We start from the raw sequence: 23,684 nt of genomic DNA, 5'->3' as shown, positions 1-23,684 counted from the left end.
ATCGTTTTAATTATTATCAAGTAATTAGTAAAACTTTATGATACTCCCTAAATTGGTGGTCTAACCACTATAAAATCGATATTCTAACACAGTTTCCAAACCTCTTTGACCTTCATCATATGTTAGTGCATGATGTAACTATGCATTTAAACAATATTTTCATATTATTTTAATTTTTCTCAAAAATCTATGTGTTAACCCCTAAAAAAATATTAAGTTTTTCGGTGAATGCTCTAGTGTTGTTTTAAAAATTTTAAACACATTATACATTTGTATTAATGTATATTAAACTCTCTTTCATGGTACATGATAATCGTTTTAATTTTTTAGAAATTAATCTATTATAACTTCATAAATCTCCCTAAATTGGTGGATGATCCACTATGAAATCGCTATTTTCTAGAGAAACGGAGACAACAAAGGTACCAAACCACGTTGACTTTCATCATATGTTAGTGCACTATACAACCATGCATTAAAACAGTATTTTTATATTTTTGAATTTTTCTCAAAATCTATGTGTTAACCCCTATGAAAGTATTGAATTTTTTGGCAAATGCTCTATATACTGAAGCCTATGATCTTTAGTGTTGTTTCAAAATTTCAAAACATATTTTACATTTGAATTCTTGTATATTAAACTCATTAGAATTGTTTTAATTTTTTATCAGTTAATTTAGTAAAAGTTCATAATACTACCTAAATTGGTGGACTAATCACTATAAAATCGTTATTCTCTAGTTAAACGGAGAAAACAAAGGTTTCAAAACTCTTTGACCTTCACAATATGTTAGTGCAGGATGAAACTATGCATTAAAACAATATTGTCATATTTTTGAATTTTTCTCAAAATCTACGTGTTAACCCCTACAAAAATATTAAGTTTTCGGTAAATGCTCTATACACTGAAGCCAATGATATTTAGTGTTGTTTTAAAATCTCTACTCACATTCTACAATTATATTAATGCATATCAAAATCTACTTCATGGTACATGGACATAATTTTAAATTTTTTATCAATTAATTTAGTAAAACTTCACAATACTCCCTAAATTAGTGAACTAACCACTATAAAATCGCTATTTTCTAGAGAAACGGAGACAACAAATGTTACAAACCTCTTTGACCTTCATCATATGTTAGTGCACGATGCAACTATGCATTAAAATAGTATTGTCATATTTTTGAATTTTTTATAAAATCTATGTGTTAACCCCTATAAATATTGAGATTTTCGGTAAATGTTCTATGTACTGGAGGAGCCTATGATCATTAGTGTTGTTTTAAAATTTCTAAACACATTCTAGATTTATAATAATGTATATTAAACTATATTTCATGGTACATCGGCATCGTTTTAATTTTTTATCAATTAATTTAGTAAAACTTCATAATACTTACTAAATTGGTGGACTAATAACCACTATAAAATCGTTATTCTCCCGAAAATGGAGACAACAAAGGTTCCAAAATTCTTTGACATTCATCATGTGTAATTTCAGGATGCAACTATGCATTAAAATAGTATTCTTAGATTTTTGATTTTTTTTCAAAATCTATGTGTTAACCCCTACAAAAATATTGAGTATTTCGGTAAATGCTCTAGTGTTATTTTAAAATTTCTAAACACAATCTACATTTATTAATGTATATTAAACTATCTTTCTTGGTATATGAGCATCGTTTTAATTTTTTATCAATTAATTTAGTAAAAGTTCATAATACTTTCTAAATTGGTGGACTAGCCACTATAAAATCGATATTCTCCAGAGAGATGGAGACAACAAAGGTACCAAACCAAGTTGACCTTGATCATATGTTAGTGCTATATGCAACCATGCATTAAAATAATATTTTCATATTTTTGAATATTTCTCAAAATCTATGTGTTAACTAACCCGTATGAAAGTATCCAATTTTTTGGCAAATGCTCTATATACTGAAGCGTATGATCTTTAGTGTTGTTTTAAAATTTCAAAACACATTCTACATTTGTATTATTATATATTAAACTCTCTTTCATGGTACATTGGCATTGTTTTATTTTTTTATCAATTAATTTAGTAAAAGTTCATAATACTACCTAAATTGGTGGACTAAGAACTATAAAATCGCTATTATTTAGATAAATGGAGATAACAAAGGTTTCAAACTTCTTTGATCTTAAAAATATGTTAGTGCAGGATACAACTATGCATTAAAAAAAGTATTGTCATATTTTGTTTAATTTTTCTTAAAATCTATGTGTTAAACCCCTACAAAAATATTGAGTTTTTCGGTAAATGCTCTATACACTGAAGCCTATGATATTTAGTGTTGTTTTAAAATTTCTACTCACATTCTACATTTGTATTAATGTATATCAAACTCTATTTCATAGTACATAGGCATCATTTTAATTTTTTTATCAGTTAATTTAGTAAAACTTCACAATACTCCCTAAATTAGTGAACCAACCATTAAAAAATCGCTATTGTCTAGAGAAACAGAGACAACAAAATTTCCAAACCTCTTTGAATTTCATCATATGTTAGTGCACGATGCACCTATTCATTAAAATAGTATTGTCATTTTTTGAATTTTTCTCAAAATCTATGTGTTAACCCTGACAAAAATATTGAGTTTTTCGATACATGTTCTATGTACTGGAGCCGATGATCATTAATGTTGTTTTAAAAATTTTAAACACAATCTAAATTTATATTAATGTATATTAAACTATCTTTCATGGTACATGGCCTTCGTTTTAATTTTTTATCAATTAATTTAGTAAGAGTTCATAAGACTTCTTAAATTGGTGGACTAACCACTATAAAATCGCAATTCTCCAAAGAAATAGAGACAACAAAGGTTCCAAACCTCTTCGACATTCATCATATCTTAGTACATGATGCAACTATACATTTAAACAGTATTTTCATATTTTTGAATTTTTCTCAAAATCTATGTGTTAACCCCTACGAAAATATTGAGTTTTTCGGTAAATGCTCTAGTGTTATTTTAAAATTTCTAAACACATTCTACATGTGTATTAATTTATATTAAACTCTCTTCTATGATACATAGGAATCGTATTAATTTTTTAGAAATTAATTTAGTAAACTTCATAAAACTCCCAAAATTGGTGGATGAACCATTATAAATCTTTATTCTCTAGAGAAACGGAGCCAACAAAGGTTCCAAACCTTTTTAACCTTCATCATATGTTTTTTCATGATGCAATCATGCATTAAAACAATATTGTCATATTTTTGATTTTTTTTCCCCAAAATCTATGTGTTAACCCCTACGAAAATATTGAGTTTTTCGGTACATGCTCTAGTGTTGTTTTAAAATTTCTAAACATATTCTACATTTATATTAATGTATATTAAAATATCTTTCATGGTAATTTTGAATCGTTTTAATTTTTTAGAAATTAATTTAGTATAACTTCATAAAACTCCCTAAATTGGTGAATAATCTACTATAAAATCGCTATTCTCTAAAGAAACGAAGACAACAAAGGTACCAAACCACTCCGACCTTAATCATATGTTAGTGCATGATGCAACCATGTATTAAAACAGTACTTTCATATTTTTGAATTTTTCTCAAAATCTATGTGTTAACCCCTATGAAAGTATTGAATTTTTTGGTACTGAAGCCTATGATCTTTAATGTTGTTTTAAAAATTCTAAACACATTCCACATTTGTATTAATGTATATGAAAATCTATTTCATTGTGCATTTGCATCGTTTTAATTTTTTATCAATTAATTTCTTAAAACTTCACAATACTCCCTAAATTACTGTACTAATCACTATAAAATCGTTATTATCTAGAGAAACAAAGACAACAAAAGTTCTAAACATTTTTGACCTTATCATATGTTAGTGCAAGATGCAACTATGCATTAAAATAGTATTGTCATATTTTTGAATTTTTCTCAAAATCTATGTGTTAACCCCTACAAAAATATTGAATGTTTTGGTAAATGCTCTGTATACTGGAGCTTATGATCATTATTTTTGTTTTAAAATTTCTAAACACAATCTACATTTATATTAATGTATATTAAACTATCTTTTAAGGTACATGAACATCGTTTTAATTTTTTATCAATTAATTTAGTATAAGTTAATAATACTTCATAAATTGGTGGACTATATAATCGTAATTCTCCAAAGAAATGGAGACAACAAAGGTTCCAAACCTCTTCGATATTCATCATATTTTAGCGCAGGATGCAACTATGCATTAAAAAAGTAATTTAATATTTTTGAATTTTTTTCAAAATCTATGTGTTAACCCGTACGAAAATATTGAGTTTTTTCGGTAAATTCTCTAGTGTAATTTTTAAAAATTTTAAACACATTCTACATGTGTATTAATGTTTATTAAACTCTCTTCCATGGTACATAGGAATCGTTTTAATTTTTTTGAAATTAATTTAGTAAACTTCGTAAAACTCCCAAAATTGATAGATGAACCATTATAAATCGTTATTCTTTAGAAAAACGGAGCCAACAAAGGTTCCAAACCTTTTTAACCTTCATCATATGTTTGTGCATGATGGAACCATGCATTAAAATAGTATTGTCATATTTTTAAATTTTCTCAAAATCTATATGTTAACCCCTACAAAATATTAAATTTTTTGGTAAATGCTCTATGTACTCAAGCATATGATTATTAATGTTGTTTTAAATTTTCTAAACACAATCTACATTTACATTTATATTAATGTATATTAAACTATCTTTCATTGTACATGGGGCATCGTTTTTTTTTCAATTAATTTTGTAAAAGCTAATAATACTTCCTAAATTGGTGGACTAACCACTATAAAATCGCAAATCTCCAGAGAAATAGATACAATAAAGGTTCCAAACCTTTTCGACATTCATCATATGTTAGTGCATGATGCAACTATGCATTAATACAATATTTTCATATTTTTGAATTTTTTTCAAAATCTATATGTTAACCCCTACGAAAATATTGATTTTTTCGGTAAATGCTCTAGTCTTATTTTAAAATTTCTAAACACATTCTATATTTGTATTAATATATATTAAACTCTCTTCCATGTTACATAGGAATATTTTTAATTTTTATAAATTAATTTAGTAAACTTCATAAACCTCCCAAAATTGGTGGATGAACCATTATAAATCGTTATTTTCTAGAGAAACGGAGCCAACAAAGGTTCCAAACTTCTTTGACGTTCATCATATTTTAGTGCAGGATGCAACTATGCATTAAAATAGTATTCTCATATTTTTGAATTTTTCTCAAAATATATGTGTTAACCCCTACGAAAATATTGAGTTTTTCGGTAAATGCGCTGGTGTTGTTTTAAAATTTCTAAACACAATCTACATTTATATTAATGTATATTAAACTATCTTTCAAGGTATATGGGGATCATTTTAATTTTTTATCAAATAATTTAATAAAAGTTCATAATACTACATAAATTGGTGGACTAACCACTATAAAATCGTTATTCTCCAGAGAAATGAAGACAACAAGGGTTCTAAACCTCTTTAACCTTCATTATATGTTTGTGAATGACGCAACCATGAATTAAGACAGTATTCTCAAATTTTAGAATGTTTCTCAAAATCTACGTGTTAACCCTTACGAAAATATTGAGTTTTTCGGTAAATGTTGTAGTGTTGTTTTAAAATTTCTAAACACATTCTACATTTGTATTAATTTATATTAAACTCTTTCTTGGTACATGAGAATTGTTTAATTTTTTTAGATATTAATTTAGTATAACTTCATAAAACTCCCTAAATTGGGGGATGATCCACTATAAAATCGCTTTTATCTAAAGAAACGTAGACAACAAAGGTACCAAACCAAGTTGACCTTCATCATATGTTAGTGCATTATGCAAACATGCATTAAAACAATATTGACATATTTTTGAATTTTTTTCAAAATCTACGTGTTAACCCCTACAAAAATATTGAGTTTTCGGTAAATGCTCTATACACTGAAGCCAATGATATTTAGTGTTGTTTTAAAATTTCTACTCACATTCTACAATTGTATTAATGCATATCAAAATCTACTTCATGGTACATGGACATAATTTTAAATTTTTTATCAATTAATTTAGTAAAACTTCACAATGCTCCCTAAATTAGTGAGCTAACCACTATAAAATCGCTATTTTCTGGAGAAACGGAGACAACAAATGTTCCAAACCTCTTTGACCTTTACATATGTTAGTGCACGATGAAACTATGCATTAAAATAGTATTGTCATATTTTTGAATTTTTCATAAAATCTATGTGTTAACCCCTATAAATATTGAGATTTTCGGTAAATGCTCTATGTACTGGAGGAGCCTATGATCATTAGTGTTGTTTTAAAATTTCTAAACACATTCTAGATTTATAATAATGTATATTAAACTATATTTCATGGTACATGGACATCGTTTTAATTTTTTATCAATTAATTTAGTAAAACTTCATAATACTTACTAAATTGGTGGACTAATAACCACTATAAAATATTTATTCTCCCGAAAATGGAGACAACAAAGGTTCCAAAACTCTTTGACATTCATCATATGTAATTTCAGGATGCAACTATGCATTAAAATAGTATTCTTATATTTTTGAATTTTTTTCAAAATCTATGTGTTAACCCCTACGAAAATATTGAGTATTTCGGTAAATGCTCTAGTGTTATTTTAAAATTTCTAAACACAATCTACATTTATATTAATGTTTATTAAACTATATTTCTTGGTATATGTGCATAGTTTTAATTTTTTATCAATTAATTTAGTAAAAGTTCATAATACTTCCTAAATTGGTGGACTAACAACTATAAAATCGATATTCTCCAGAGAGATGTAGACAACAAAGGTACCAAACAAGTTGACCTTCATCATATGTTAGTGCATTATGCAACCATGCATTAAAATAATATTTTCATATTTTTGAATTTTTCTCAAAATCTATGTGTTAGCTAACCCGTATGAAAGTATCCAATTTTTTGGCAAATGCTCTATATACTGAAGCGTATGATCTTTAGTGTTGTTTTACAATTTCAAAACATGTTCTACATTTGTATTATTATATATTAAACTCTCTTTCATGGTACATTGGCATTGTTTTATTTTTTTTTATCAATTAATTTAGTAAAAGTTCATAATACTACCTAAATTGGTGGACTAAACACTATAAAATTGCTATTATTTAGATAAATGGAGATAACAAAGGTTCCAAACCTCTTTGACCTTCAAAATATGTTAGTGCAGGATACAACTATGCATTAAAAAAGTATTGTCATATTTTGTTTAATTTTTCTTAAAATCTATGTGTTAAACCCCTACAAAAATATTGAGTTTTTCGGTAAATGCTCTATACACTGAAGGCTATGATATTTAGTGTTGTTTTAAAATTTATACTCACATTCTACATTTGTATTAATGTATATCAAACTCTATTTCATGGTACATGGGCATCATTTTAATTTTTTATCAGTTAATTTAGTAAAACTTCACAATATTCCCTAAATTAGTAAACCAACCACAATAAAATCGCTACTGTCTAGAGAAACAGAGACAACAAAATTTCCAAACCTCTTTGAACTTCATCATATGTTAGTGCATGATGCACCTATGCATTAAAATAGTATTGTCATTTTTTAAATTTTTCTCAAAATTTATGTGTTAACCCTTACAAAAATATTGAGTTTTTCGGTACATGTTCGATGTACTGGAGCCTATGATCGTTAATGTTGTTTTAAAATTTCTAAACACAATCTACATTTATATTAATGTATATTAAACTATCTTTCATGGTACATGGCCTTCGTTTTAATTTTTTATCAATTAATATAGTAAAAGTTAATAATACTTCCTAAATTGGTGGACTAACCACTATAAAATCGTAATTCTCCAAAGAAATAGAGACAACAAAGTTTCCAAACCTCTTCGACATTCATCATATGTTAGTACAGGATGCAACTATACATTCAAACAGTATTTTCATATTTTTGAATTTTTCTCAAAATCTATATGTTAACCCCTACAAAAATATTGAGTTTTTCGATAAATGCTCTAGGGTTATATTAAAATTTCTAAACACATTCTACATGTGTATTAATTTATATTAAACTCTATTTTATGGTACATAGGAATCATTTTAATTTTTTAGAAATTAATTTAGTAAACTTCATAAAACTCCCAAAATTGTTGGATGAACCATTATAAATCTTTATTCTCTAGAGAAACAGAGCCAACATAGGTTCCAAATCTTTTTAACCTTCATCATATGTTTTTTCATGATGCAACCATGCATTAAAACAGCATTGTCATATTTTTGATTTTTTCCCTAAAATCTATGTGTTAACCCCTACGAAAATATTGAGTTTTTCGGTAAATGTTCTAGTGTTGTTTTAAAATTTCTAAACATATTCTACATTTGTATTAATGTATATTAAAATCTCTTTCATGTTAATTTTGAATCGTTTTAATTTTTTTAGAAATTAATTTAGTATAACTTCATAAAACTCCCTAAATTGGTGAATGATCTACTATAAAATCGCTATTCTCTAAAGAAACGAAGACAACAAAGGTACCAAACCACTCCGACCTTAATCATATGTTAGTGCATGATGCAACCATGCATTAAAGCAGTACTTTCATATTTTTGAATTTTTCTCAAAATCTATGTGTTAACCCCCTATGGAAGTATTGAATTTTTTGGTAAATACTCTATATACTGAAGCCTATGATCTTTAATGTTGTTTTAAAAATTCTAAACACATTCCAAATTTGTATTAATGTATATGAAACTCTCTTTCATTGTGCATTTGCATCGTTTTAATTTTTTATCAATTAATTTCTTAAAACTTCACAATACTCCCTAAATTACTGAACTAATCACTATAAAATCGTTATTATCTAGAGAAACGAAGACGAAGGTTCCAAACTTTTTTGACATTATCATATGTTAGTGCACGATGCAACTATGCATTAAAATAGTATTGTCATAGTTTTGAATTTTTCTCAAAATCTATGTGTTAACCCCTACAAAAATATTGAATTTTTTGATAAATGCTCTGTATACTGGAGCTTATGATCATTATTTTTTTGTTTTAAAATTTTTAAACACAATATACATTTATATTAATGTATATTAAACTATCTTTCATGGTACATGGGCATAGTTTTAATTTTTTATCAATTAATTTAGTAAAAGTTAATAATAGTTCATAAATTGGTGGACTATAAAATCGCAATTCTCCAAAGAAATGGAGACAACAAAGGTTCCAAACCTCTTCGATATTCATCATATTTTAGTGCAAGATTCAACTATGCATTAAAACAGTAATTTCATATTTTTGAATTTTTTTCAAAATCTATGTGTTAACCCCTACGAAAATATTGAGTTTTTCGGTAAATTCTCTAGTGTAATTTTAAAATTTTTAAACACATTCCACATGTATATTAATGTTTATTAAACTCTCTTCCATGGTACATAGTAATCGTTTTAATTTTTTTGAAATTAATTTAGTAAACTTCGTAAAACTCCCAAAATTGATGGATGAACCATTATAAATCGTTATTCTCTAGAGAAACGGAGCCAACAAAGGTTCTAAACATTTTTAACCTTCATCATATGTTTGTGCATGATGCAACCATGCATTAAAATAGTATTGTCATATTTTTGAATTTTTTTCAAAATCTATATGTTAACCCCTACAAAATATTGAATTTTTTGGTAAATTCTCTATGTACTCAAGCATATGATTATTAGTGTTGTTTAAAATTTTCTAAACACAGTCTACATTTATATTAATGTATATTAAACTATCTTTCATGGTACATGGGCATCGTTTTTTTTTTTTTTCAATTAATTTTGTAAAAGTTAATAATACTTCTTAAATTGGTGGACTAACCACTATAAAATCGCAATTCTCCAGAGAAATGGAGAAAATAAAGGTTCCAAACCTTTTCGACATTCATCATATGTTAGTGCATGATGCAACTATCCATTAATATAATATTTTCATATTTTTGAATTTTTCTCAAAATATATATGTTAACCCCTACGAAAATATTGATTTTTCGGTAAATGCTCTAGTCTTATTTTAAAATTTCTAAACACATTCTATATTTGTATTAATATATATTAAACTCTCTTCCATGGTACATATAAATATTTTTAATTTTTTAGAAATTAATTTAGTAAACTTCATAAAACTCCCAAAATTGGTGGATGAACCATTATAAATAGTTATTCTTTAGAGAAACGGAGCCAACAAAGGTTTCAAACCTCTTTGACGTTCATCATATTTTAGTGCAGGATGCAACTATGCATTAAAATAGTATTCTCATATTTTTGAATTTTTCTCAAAATATACGTGTTAACCCCTACGAAAATATTGAGTTTTTCGGTAAATGCGTTGGTGTTATTTAAAAATTTATAAACACAATCAACATTTATATTAATGTATATTAAACTATCTTTCAAGGTATATGGGCATCATTTTAATTTTTTTATCAAATAACTTAGTAAAAGTTCATAATACTACATAAATTGGTGGACTAACCACTATAAAATCGTTATTCTCCAGAGAAATGCAGACAAAAAAAGGTTCTAAACGTCTTTACCCTTCATTATATGTTTGTTAATGATGCAGCCATGAATTAAAACAGCATTCTCAAATTTTTGAATTTTTCTCAAAATCTACGTGTTAATCCCTATGAAAATATTGAATGTTTCGGTAAATTCTCTAGTGTTGTTTTAAAATTTCTAAACACATTCTACATTTGTATTAATTTATATTAAACTATTTCATTGGTACATGAGAATCCTTTTAATTTTTTAGAAATTAATTTAGTATAACTTCATAAAACTCCCTAAATTGGTGGATGATCCACTATAAAATCACTTTTATCTAAAGAAACGGAGACAACAAAAGTACCAAACCAAGTTGACCTTCATCATATGTTAGTGCATTATGCAACCATGCATTAAAACATTATTTTCATATTTTTGAATTTTTCTCAAAATCTATGTGTTAACCCCTATGAAAGTATTGATTTTTTTGGCAAATGCTCTATATACTGAAGCGTATGATCTTTAGTGTTGTTTTAAAATTTCAAAACACATTCTAAATTTTTATTATTCTATATTAAACTCCCATTCATGGTACATTGGCATTGTTTTAGTTTTTTATCAATTAATTTAGTAAAAATTCTTAATACTACCTAAATTGGTGGACTAACCACTATAAAATCGCTATTCTCTAGATAAACAGAGATAACAAAGGTTTGAAACCTCTTTGACCTTCACAATATGTTAGTGCAGAATGCAACTATGAATTAAAATAGTATTGTCATATTTTTTAATTTTTCTTAAAATCTATGTGTTAAACCCCTACAAAAGTATTGAGTTTTTCGGTAAATGCTCTAGTGTTATTTTAAAATTTCTAAACACATTCTACATTTGTATTAATGTATATTAAACTTTCTTCCATGGTACATAGGAATCGTTTTAATTTTTTAGAAATTAATTTAGTAAACGTCATAAAACTCTCAAAATTGGTGGATGAACCATTATAAATCGTTATTCTCTAGAGAAACGGAGCCAACAAAAGTTTCAAACCTTTTTAACCTTCATTATATGTTTGTGCGTGATGCAACCATGCATTAAAACAGTATTGTCATATTTTTTTAATATTTCTTAAAATCTATGTGTTAACCCCTACGAAGATATTGAGTTTTTCGGTAAATGCTCTAATGTTTTTTTAAAATTTCAAAACATATTCTACATTTGTATTAATGTATATTAAACTCTCTTTCATGGTAACTGGGAATTGTTTTAATTTTTTAGAAATTAATTTAGTATAACTTCATAAAACTCCCTAAATTGGTGGATGATCCACTATAAAATCCCTATTCTCTAAAGAATCGGAGACAGCAAAGGTACCTAACCACGTTGACCTTCATCATATGTTAGTGAATTATGCAACCATGCATTAAAACAGCATTTTTATATTTTTGAATTTTTTTTCAAAATCTATGTGTTAACCCCTATGAAATTTTTGATTTTTTTGGTAAATGCTCAATATACTGAAGCCTATGATCTTTAATGTTGTTTAAAATTTCTAAACACATTCCACATTTGCATTAATGTATATGGAAATCTCTTTCATTGTATATTGGCATCGTTTTAATTTTTTTATCAATTAATTTATTAAAACTTCACAATACTCTCTAAATTAGTGAACTAATCACAATTAAACAGTATTTTTATATTTTTTAAATTTTCTCAAAATCTATGTGTTAACCCCTATGAAAGTATCGAATATTTTGGCAAATGCTCTATATACTGAAGCGTATGATCTTTAGTGTTGTTTTAAAATTTCAAAACACATTCTACATTTGTATTATTGTATATTAAACTCTCTTTCATGGTACATTGGCATTGTTTTAATTTTTTATCAATTAATTTAGTAAGAGTTCATAAGACTTCCTAAATTGGTGGACCAACCACTATAAAATCGTTATTCTCCAGAGAAATATAGACAACAAAGGTTCTAAATCTCTTTAACCTTCATTATATGTTTGGCATGATGCAACCATGAATTAAAACAGTATTCTCAAATTTTTGAAATTTTCTTTAAATCTATGTGTTAACCCCTAAAATATTGAGTTTTTCGGTAAATACTCTAGTGTTGTTTTAAAATTTCTAAACACATTCTACATTTGTATTAATTCCGATTAACCTCTTTCATGGTACATGGGAATAGTTTTAATTTTTTAGAAATTAATTTAGTATAACTTCATAAAACTCCCTAAATTTGTGGATGATCCACTATAAAATCGCTATTCTCTAAAAAGAAACGTAGACAACAAAGGTTCTAAACTTTTTTAACCTTCATCATATGTTTGTGCATGATGCAACCATGCATTAAAACATAATTGTCATATTTTTGAATGTTTTTTTCAAAATCAATGTGTTAATCCCTACGAAGATATTGAGTTTTTTGGTAAATGCTCTTGTGTTGTTTTAAAATTTCTAAACATATTCTACATTTGTATTAATATATATTAAACTCCCCTTCATGGTAATTGCGAATCGTTTTAATTTTTTAGAAATTAATTAACTTTATAAAACTCCCTAAATTGGTGGATGATCCACTATAAAATCGATATTCTCTAAATAAACAGAGACAACAAAGGTACCAAACCACTTTGACATTCATCATATGTTAGTGAATTATGCAACCATGCATTAAAACAGTATTTTTATATTTTTGAATTTTTTCTCAAAATCTATGTGTTAACCCCTATGAAAGTATTGAATTTTTTGGTAAATGCTCTTTATACTAAAGCATATGATCTTTAGTGTTGTTTTAAAATTTCTAAACAAATTCCACATTTGTATTAATGTATATTAAACTCTCTTTCATTGTACATTGACATCTTTTTAATTTTCTATCAATTAATTTAGTAAAACTTCACAATACTCCCCAAATTAGTGAACTAACCATTATAAAATCGCTATTGTCTAGAGAAACGGAGACAACAAAGGTTCAAAACCTCTTTGACCTTCATCATATGTTATTGCACGATGCAACTATGCATTAAATAGTATTGTCATATTTTTGAATTTTTCTCAAAATTTATGTGTTAACCACTACAAAAATATTGAGTTTTTCGGTAAATGCTCTATTTTTGTTTTAAAATTTCAAAACACATTGTATATTTGTATTATTGTATATAAAACTCTCTTTCATGGTACATTGACATCTTTTTAATTTTTGATCCATTAATTTAGTAAAAGTTCATAATACTTCCTAAATTGGTAGACTAACCCCTCTCTAAGGAAATGGAGACAACAAAAGTTCTAAACCTCTTTGACATTCATCATATGTCAGTGCAAGATGCAACTTTGCATTAAAACAGTATTGTCATATTTTTGATTTTTCCTTAAAATCTATGTGTTAACCCCTACGAAAATATTGAGTTTTTCGGTAAATGCTCTAGTGTTGTTTTAAATTTTCTAAACACATTATACATTTGTATTAATGTATATTAAACTCTCTTTCATGGTACGTGGGATTATTTTTAACTTTTTAACAATTAATTTAGTATAAGTTTAGTCACTGCTGTAATTAATGAGCCAATCAAATTATAAAATTTTCACCTAAACTATTTTTGAATAATAGTATGATACTATTGTATTTTTATTAAGTGAAGAAGATTAGTGAATCAGCTGATAAAAAAAAATCTAAAATATAGAATAATAACAATACACATATATGATTTAGCACAGTTTTTTTTCTGTCGACAGAACTATTCATATAGATAAAAAAGCATACTTTTTAGAAAAGCGGGAATGATAAATAATCTTTCTAAAATGCCGTCCAGAAAATGGGCTATTATGAGAGGATGTGGGCATGAGTTGGAACTAATCCCATTGGATAGATACGAAGATTGATTAGAAACATAAAGGTTTGCCCAAAATAATTAAATAAAAGAAGGGAATAATAATAATAAATAAAGACGGTGGGAAGATATTTTTCCACTAGAAGAAAATATCTTTGATATTTGTTGGTTTGAAAAAATATCTAAAGAGGTTTCATTCCGCCAAATTGACCGGTGACGACGACGTGGCAACCTTACCACGTGTAAAAGCGTCTACAACTGTATTGTTCTTTCGTCTTTCCGTCTCTCTTTTTCACCTTCTCCTCCTCCTCCTTGATATTTCTCTCTCTCTACTCTTAACAAGATAGATAGATAGATAGCCAAAATGGTTGGTGACTACAGAGAGAACTATAGCCCAAGCTCCGACGGTTCCTCTTCTGTAGAGGAAGAGACGACTTCTTCAATGGTATATTTCATGTTTCTGTGTTGTCTTTGTTATTGCATGTCTGTTTCCTCGCCGGTCTTTTTCAGATCTGAATAATTGATATATCTCCTTGTTGTAGTACTCCGCGGGGAAAGAGGATAAGCCTACAGAATGGACCGACGAGAAGCATAGTTTGTATCTTAAATCAATGGAAGCTTCCTTCGTTGATCAGCTCTACAACTCCCTCGGTGCGCTCGGTTCCAAAATCATCAACAAGGATACTGTCGGACCGTCGACAAGGTTCGGAGATGGTGGAAAACCGTCTGAAGAACAGGTTTGAATAGGACACTTTCCTCTGTCTTTTTCCATGTGCGATGTTGTGAAATGATAATGGATTTTTATTTTTTTAGTCTTGTCTTATTTTTATTTATTTATTTTTATTAGTTCAAGGTTCTTCGTGATGGTTTCTGGCAGAAGATGAATGTGAGGCAGCCTGAGTATCGTCTCAATGGAAGACACGGTCGTGGTTCTCACGAGTTCCTTAGGAGTCCATGGATCAAGCACTATAAGCCTTCACCAAAGACCCTAACAGATAGAGGTAGTTCCGAGCTTGAAAATCAAGTTGTTAGCTCAAAGGGGATAGTCATATGCAGCTCTGGTTCAGCATCGAGTCTCAAGCAGATCTTACGAGAAGGCTGCTCCTCTCATTCACGTGACCGGGATCAAATCAGCCTGGGAGAAGAAGGTTCTAGTTATTTCTCTCTTCATGCATTTATTGTAGTTTTGTATACTAAAAGTGTTTTCCTGTTTGGCTAATGTTCCACAGCAGAAGTATCTGACCAGAACTTTGTCAATGAAGTAACAAAAGGCCAAAACGGAAGCTCCAAGAAGATGAAGACAGTGATAAGTGAATCGTCTAGTACTGATCAGGTGAATTTCTTACACCAGTTAGTTTTTGATCGTATATGTGTTCCGAGTTTATTGTTCTAAAAGTAATTTGTACCTTGGCGTATAGGTTGTTCCACTCAGAAAAAGTCCTGCAAACATGATCACTTAAATTCTAAGCCCGTGGCTGGGTGAGGTCATTGAAGCTGGTTACGCAAGGAGAATTTTGTTATGTTTATAGAATTTGAGTAACTAAAATTAAAAAAGAAGTCAGCTTACTATGATTAGTAGTTGCATGTGTCTTCATCATATAACCCTAACTATAAATATTTTATATGCGCATGTGAGTGGATTCATATGTAATGTGAACCTTTTATTTGCATCAAGTTACTTATTAGTTTTTTATTGTTTATTGTTAGTGCCAGACTAATATAGCCCTATAACTTTGAACTTCCATTAGTATATTTATATACTATGATCACTTTGAGAGTTATAGCCAAATTCCACATTTTGACAAGTTGACGACACCGTCAAGATTCGAATTTGAAATGGGACTAAAGTTATATAAATAATTCATAATAAGACTTGATCCCGAACTAGAGCTGCAACTTTCACAGTTTATGCATATGCTTCTTAAATTCAAAGAAAAATATCTTAAAGTTGAGGAATATGGTGTTGGTGGGTATGTCTCACGTAGCATCCATAACTTTGTCAGAAATTGTCATGTGGATCCTCTCGTAAGAAATAAATAAATTGCAAGACATGTGAGCCAATTTGCCACTTTTAATAAAACTAATTCGAAGAAAAATATAAAAATATACCTTTATGGAAAATATCATTATGCATGTGGTTGAAACAATACCGCTATGGATATTATCTCCAATCAAATAAAAGAAACAAGATGAAGTCTTCTTATATCTCACCTTTGCCCGGCCAAAGATGATGGCGATCTAAGTTGGGTTGAGAACCATGAATCCATATATTCTGTTATAACTCCTAACACTACTGTGTATTAATGAGGATGTATGTGCACAATCGAGCTAGCTACCTATAAGAGCACTACATATTTGTATCCCACGATTAGATACTAACTGAGTTGAATGAACCAAAAGTGTTGTGAAAGATTAATTTGAGGTAAGTTACAAAAAGAAAAGATTAATTTGAGATGTGACATCACTAAATCAAAATTAAAAAAAAAGATGTGTTCTCGATGATTGATTTCAAAGAGTTATTTGAAGTTTCTTATTTTATATACGTTTTATATGAAATCATTTTTATGTATTAAAATTTATATGTTTTAAATTTAGTAATTGTTTCATTTTTATTATATATCTTTTAGTAAAATATAAATAAAAGTAAACTATAATTATAAAGTTAGCTAAAAATCATTTAAAAAAGAAATGAAATTATTTTTGAATAATGGCAAATAGATATAATTATTTTAATTCATTAATGGTTTTTATGTAATTAAAAATTCTGAAATTTAATGAGAGTGAGCCACATAAAATACTGAATTCTCAAATAATATATAGAGATATATATTTAAAAATATATTAAAATTAATTAGATTGCTGTGAGATCTTTTTCTTAATCATCTTTTATTTTGAAAAAATATAATTTAGGTAAATATTTTTTAGTAGGTAAATATTTTTTAGTAGTGTTCAAAGTATGAAATTTAACTTACTAAATTATCTACTCATCTAAGTCGTTCTTATCTTGACAGAGTAACTTTTAAAACTAATAAACATAAAATGAAGTGAGAATATTTGAGGATCTAAGTGTTTCAAAAAATAATGAAGTGAGAATATTTGTTCCTTATATTGTCTTTTTAATTTAGATATGCAGTTTATGGCCAGATTTCTTACTTCATTTGGCTAAAGTGCTTACTAAAATTAGATTTTTTTATTATTGCATGTTACCTTTTGATTCACTGAATCTTGGGAAAAAAAGATTCTTGTTTGTTGTATAAATTTGGGTCTACCTCTATGTTTACAAATGGGTTTTGGACTCTTATTTTTCTTATTGTTTTCTATGATCTGATACTATAGAGTTAGTTTCTGGGACGGCGATGCTCTGATCACAAAAACTCTTACATTTCAAGGTAAAATCGTTTTCTAAGGCCGTAGACATCTTTTCTCTTATTGAAGTTTTTTTACCTTCTCTCTTATTGAAGTTTTTTCTCTAAAAATTATATTCATCACTAAACTCTGACATATAGCAGGTGATATCATTTGATTGGATTCTGCCAAAATGGATAATAACTGGAATTTTAAAACCTTGGGGACTGGTCCGCGGGGAGCGATGAGCAGACTACCGGTTAGTGCTCCTTTGAGCCAACAAGGATCACTATACTCAAGGACACTAGACCAGATTCAAAACAACTTAGGGAAAGATTATGGGTCAATGAACATGGAAGAGTTTCTTATGAGTATATATAATGCTGAAGGAACACAAGGCGTAGCTCCAACTAACGGTGTGAACGAGGGATTACATAGGCAAGGGTCAATAACTCTGCCTAGAATACTTAGCCAAAAAACTGTTGATGAAGTTTGGAAATATATCACAGAGGAAGAACACACCCATAATGATGGAGGAAGAACAAATATTCCTCAGATTCAGAGGCAGCCAACTTTAGCAGATATCACTCTGGAAGATTTTTTAACCCTTGCTGGGGCCATTCTTGACCCATCATCGATTTCGGGTATTCCAAACACAAGTTTGAATGTGGAGTTTCAGCAGAAACCAATGGTTTCTGATGTGTTGGGCAATATTAATACTGTTCCAATTAATAGAGTTCATGGTTCTTATTTGCATCCAAATGTGAATGGGTCTACCTCAGCATATAAACCGCGACAAGAACAACAACAACAACATAACCCGTTTCAACCGCAACAACCTAACATGTCGAAACCACATGGTTATGGTTATGGAACACACGTCGCATTTACGAGTGGTCAGGTTAATGCTCATGGTATAAGAGATAGTTACATGGAAAGTGGAGACCAAAGTCACCAAGAAAATAACGTAACTTTGGTCCAAAGCGTTGCACCAGTTCCTGGTGGAGCCATGAGTGTAGAAGTATGTTCTCAAATTACGCCATTTCCAGTATTAGATGGGATGCCGAAGATTAATGCTGGTTCATCAATAGTGTCACCATTTCCATTCACCACTACTGTAAGTAATAGCGTGAGGGATAGGAACAGGAACAATGGCATTGCCGCGGAGAAGAAACTAGTGGAGAAAACGTACAGGAGAAAGATAAAGAACCGTGAATCAGCAGCACGATCACGAGCTCGAAAGATGGTAAAAAAAAAGTTTGACATCTTCTTATATATATACACGTCTTGATTGTTTGATTACGTTAATCCAGCAAATCTTATCTTTTTGCTTTTATAGCTTCAAACTATGGAGCTTGAAGCTGAAGCTGAAAAGTTAAGGAAAGAGAATCATGAGCTACTAAAAAAGCAGGTAAAAGTAACAATGTCATAACATTTGCATTTACATTTACATTTACATATGCTGTTACCAAGAACACGTCTTTTTTTTTAACACGTCTACATTTGCTTCCCTAATACTTTCTCACGACAACTTTTTAACGATCGACAGGCAAAAATTATGTCGGAAATGCAAACCGAACTGGTAATCTATATAACTTACACTCTTTCTTTTTCGGCTTGCACTTTTGGGTGTGTTTTTTCATATAATTTATCAAACAATATATGTTTTGTAATACATCTTATTTTACTTCAGGGATGTCAAAGTGGGTTTTGTTTTAAATAAAAATAATAATTAGACTAAAAAGGATTAGTAATCTAAAGCTTTAAAACTTTGTTCTAACTTTAGTTATCTAAATTGGTGACAGGGGAAAAAGATAACTAACGGATCTAGGAAACGGCTGAGGAGAACGAAATCGAACATCCAGTGATCAGTAGTAGGGTTGGAGGATTATAAATTGCTGTGTTCTTCATATTATGTTTCTGCTTATTTATGACCAAATTAGCTGCTATTTATTAGTCGCTGTGACATTGTTTTTTCTTTGGGGTACCGTTTGACGATCATATGATTGTCATGGTTTAAGGACCTATAAAAAATCTACTATTTGCCAGAGACAAATAATAATTAGTGACATTGCTTTATTATTATGTATCAAATCCGTTTTAAATAGAGATGTCAGTTGGGCTTGCAGACTTGAGTCGAAAAGCTTCCCAATAAATTTTCCAAACACTTATCACATTTTGGTTTCCCAATCTTAGATTAAGACTTTCTCCTACTTATACTTACTCATACATCAATAGCCAAGAGTCGAGCAAATTAAATTTATTTAACCTAGTCCATATAATCAGATGAATTCACAACAAGGCATACAACCAGTGTGACAGTCTCTTGATCGCATCACCGTTTACCACATTGGATCACACAAGTGACTTGAAAACTTATCCATCATTAGATCTTTCTTGTTCATGTTCCCAAAACCAATAATAAAAACTGTTCCATGATCCATCATACCAGCAATAATATAAAATGTGGAACCGGGCAGTACAAAAATTGTTATCTTAAAAAGCTTTGTTTGTAACAGCAGGGAAACATAATATAGAGAAATGAGTGGCGATGTAATCTCTAACATGGATAACCCGAGGCACATCCCCTATCCTTCCATGAGATCATTTTTCGGTGGTCTCTGCCTCTGAATGATCTCACAAGAAGCTTACCGTCTACAGGCTTGCACAAACCGACATCAACCACACTTGTGGCTGTTCCTCTTTTGGATGGGTCGTCCATGTAATAGTCGAACAACATTGCCAAGCATCTGATCTGATGAGATATGAGATAATTTTCTTGATCTGAAGGTACAATCTTCAACATATGAAGGTTCACCTGATACAACCCAAGAAAAGGTTAAGAAGCTAGCACTGTTGGTTTCATCGAGTAAAAATCGGTATACTGTTTACCTCTGCTTCCATAGCACGTAGTTCATTGTAATGATCACTCTCACTTGTCCCGTTGTCATTTCCAGAAGAAGTATGGAGAGACAGAGAAAAGAAAGGAGGTCTAAGAGGATACTCCATGCTAATCTGGACCTGCAAATACAAATCAATTTTGACACTTGAGGAAGAAAAATACATAAGGAAGATCGTGTTTTTAGAATATATACCATTGCCTCTAACTTCCACAATTTTCCATCATCTGTTTTCCTGGAGAAGACAAGTGCAAACTCCCTCGCACCATAATCAACCCATGAATTATCAGCTTTCACAGGGCCAAACGCTTCAACATGCGCTTCGTTATTCCCAGCTGGCTCATCTACTTCACTATCATCATCCAAAACAAGATCCAAATCATCTTCATACTTTTTGAAACTCGGTGACTTTCCTTTGCTGCTAATTGGAGAATCCAGGTTCTTCGTCATCAAAGCCAACTGCCTAGACCTTGCTAGACTAGATACTTTTGATGGGGTTTGATCAGAGCTGGTTGTTATCAAAGCTGCAGCTGTGACCAAAGAAGGAAGTTCTCCGTCTTCCCGAATACTTTCAACATCTTCCTTGCCAGAAAGAGATCTTCTATCCCCATCGATTTCCATAGGTTCTGGAACTTGTTCCACACTACTCAGAGTCAGAGAGCACGACTTTCTAGCTGAAGATCGAATCTGTAACCAGGAATCCAAAGCACACAGAACTTTATGCAATGCCCATGGAGCGTCTTCGCAGTTCACAGCAGGCAACTCGTGCTTCATAAGCATATCAAGCTGCTCCCTGTAAAGCCAATACAAGTATAAAGGTATTCAATGAAATTAACATATCAACAGAAATAGTTTCCCATGAAAGCTAGTTGACCTTGCTACAAAGGGTATTGACAGCCAAGTTATCTAGAAAAAACAGCTATTAAATGTACTAAGCCTGATGCACTTATGATCATCATAGTTTCTAGAATTTTCCCAGTGTTTTTTTAATCAATCAAAATGACAAAAATATAAAGTGGAGGGACTCACGCAAGAGCCAGATGCGCTTTTTTCCGTGAGCGTATTCTTTGCAGAACTGTTTCCACCCTATGCTGCTGGCGATACAGTGAGAGATCAGGTACAGACGCATCACTTTTAGCAGTGTCAATGTTATCAGGAGTATCTTGGCCGAATAAAATAGGCGACACTTCCGGTAAGATATCAATCCCCGCCAAATGTTGTACCCATTTATAAGGCCTTGAAGTTCTGTTCTCATCGAACACTTGACCGTCACCAAGAATGAGCTTGGTCGACTGCATACCATACCAAGACAAGTGAGTATATGTACTACGACAAAATAAAGCCACATGTAAGAAAAAACTGAAACAAAAAAAACAAAGTTTACCTGGTGAGGTGGCTCAAGTCCAGCGTCATCAGGGAATAAGTTACAGAATATATTCTTCTCTGGTGCATCTGGAGAGCCTTCAGCGCCAACACATACAACATTCAGCTTCAGAAAGTACTCAAACTTGAGAACAACAAGCTTGAGCGGCTTCGTATCAGAAGTCTCATCATCATAAACGTGAAGGACAATTTTGAGAGGGTGAACTTGGTACAATCCTGCCTTGTCAGATCCTTCTTTGCTAGTAACTTTCTTAGGCCGCTTTCTCCTCCTTTGTCCATCATCATCATCATCAGGTCCATCATCCTCCAACCTAGAACTCTCTGTATTACTCGACATGCCTAAAAGACCAGAACACCAAATTAGCTTTCCTCTCGGTTCGGTTCGGTTCAGTCACAGAAGACAGTAAAACTTTTGACAAAAACTCACCAGAGTCCTTTTTGGATTGCAGTCTAGCATAAGCTTGAGCATCCTTAAGGCTCCCAAGTAGCTCCAAGTCGATCCTCTCTTGAAAAGCTTCCTTTAGTGCCAAAAGCTGAGAGTAAATTACATAAAGGGGAGGAGGAAGCAGCTCAGCTAGACTATGCTGCTTCAGTTTCTTGGTGTGGTGGATACCCAACTGGTTCTGTACAGGAATGGACGCTTTTTTGAGAGACTTGAGGTGCACAGGAAGACTTGAGAGAAACTTCTTGCGCTCCGCAATGGTTTCGAGTAAACTCTTCTTCTTTTGCTCCAATCTCGCTCGATGCTTACACAATTCTTTCCTCTGAATCAAAAACACACCCTTGAGAAAACATTCAATAAAACCCGAATCTAACATGGTATCAGAACGATAAGATCATTTGACCTAATTTACTACAACTACTACTACTATACAGATGTGAAGGAGAGTATTGCCACATCGAAAATATAAGAATTAATCTACTAATATATAAAGGGTTAGGGCCAATACACTCATTGCCAAATGCAGAACCAACCTGATGAAGCTCAAAACTGAGTCTTTTAGGCATCAAAGTATCAGCTGCAACAGATTGATCCTTGATAGATTCAGGAGCCTCACGAAAGAAAGCCTCTTCCGAAACGAGATCGATGTCGGGATACTTGGATTTGAAATCTCTGCAAGCCTTGATAGCTTTGACGTAATGGCTCTTCTCGTACATGAGATTGTGCAACTGCAGCGTCGTGAAATCGACTGGGCCTTTCGCTCGCTCCGTCTCCGCCTTCACTTTGTCTTCCTCCGTCAGAATCGCGCGATTCGCCTGACGGAGATTCACGAAGTTGAGGAACATCTGCGTGAGGAGTTCTCGAATCTCCGATTTGTTGTTTCCTTCTTCTCTTTTGATCGAGAGCATCCTTCCTACGATTTCTTCCACTGATGTTTTGCTCTCTCTAAGCAACTCCAGTGCAGATTTCACCGGCTCTCGCCGCGGGGCTTCCGACGTCGGATACTCATCGGCCGTCACCATTCCTTCCTCGATCTCGCCGTCCTCCATTGCCTTCTCACAGCTTTTTGTTTTTTTTTGCTTTCTAAACGCTTTTCCTTTTTCTTTTTTTATCGTATTATTATTTATTTCATTACAGATCTCTCTATTATATCCACGTGGGTTATATTAGCAAGAAAATATTAGAATTTT

General features: G+C 30.7%; 3 protein-coding genes across 6 annotated transcripts; 2 read left to right on the top strand and 1 right to left on the bottom strand.

The window, feature by feature from the left end:
- The first annotated feature begins 14,611 nt into the window (after positions 1–14,611).
- Positions 14,612–16,124, top strand: LOC106349536 (cold-regulated protein 27). Of its 4 annotated transcripts, none has more exons than XM_048781496.1 (5): positions 14,612–14,869; positions 14,967–15,161; positions 15,302–15,572; positions 15,657–15,757; positions 15,843–16,124. In XM_048781496.1, the coding sequence occupies exons 1-5, from the start codon at positions 14,789–14,791 to the stop codon at positions 15,882–15,884; spliced, it is 690 nt and encodes a 229-aa protein (XP_048637453.1). In that variant the 5' UTR covers positions 14,612–14,788; the 3' UTR covers positions 15,885–16,124. The 4 variants fall into 4 exon arrangements, with proteins under 4 accessions (XP_048637453.1, XP_013644984.1, XP_013644982.1 ...); XM_013789530.3 differs by having other exon boundaries at positions 15,654–15,757; XM_013789528.3 differs by having other exon boundaries at positions 15,272–15,572.
- A 379-nt stretch (positions 16,125–16,503) lies between these two features.
- On the top strand, positions 16,504–19,878 carry LOC106352484 (ABSCISIC ACID-INSENSITIVE 5-like protein 8). Its single transcript, XM_048781495.1, has 4 exons — positions 16,504–19,015; positions 19,109–19,180; positions 19,319–19,351; positions 19,575–19,878. The coding sequence occupies exons 1-4, from the start codon at positions 17,963–17,965 to the stop codon at positions 19,635–19,637; spliced, it is 1,221 nt and encodes a 406-aa protein (XP_048637452.1). The 5' UTR covers positions 16,504–17,962; the 3' UTR covers positions 19,638–19,878.
- Positions 19,879–20,205: 327 nt separating this feature from the next.
- Positions 20,206–23,604, bottom strand: LOC106349537 (THO complex subunit 5B). Its single transcript, XM_013789531.3, has 7 exons — positions 23,028–23,604; positions 22,480–22,816; positions 22,054–22,391; positions 21,699–21,961; positions 20,865–21,462; positions 20,662–20,790; positions 20,206–20,587 (listed from the first exon to the last, which is right to left on the bottom strand). Exons 1-7 carry the CDS (start codon positions 23,541–23,543, stop codon positions 20,330–20,332), a joined length of 2,439 nt encoding a protein of 812 aa, XP_013644985.1. The 5' UTR covers positions 23,544–23,604; the 3' UTR covers positions 20,206–20,329.
- Between the last annotated feature and the right edge of the window lie 80 nt (positions 23,605–23,684).

Source organism: Brassica napus, chromosome A6 (genome assembly GCF_020379485.1).
Source record: "Brassica napus cultivar Da-Ae chromosome A6, Da-Ae, whole genome shotgun sequence".
In the NCBI taxonomy this organism is placed as follows: domain Eukaryota; kingdom Viridiplantae; phylum Streptophyta; class Magnoliopsida; order Brassicales; family Brassicaceae; genus Brassica; species Brassica napus.
Note: the sequence above shows the minus strand (reverse complement) of the source record. Positions and strands in the feature narration are given on the sequence as shown.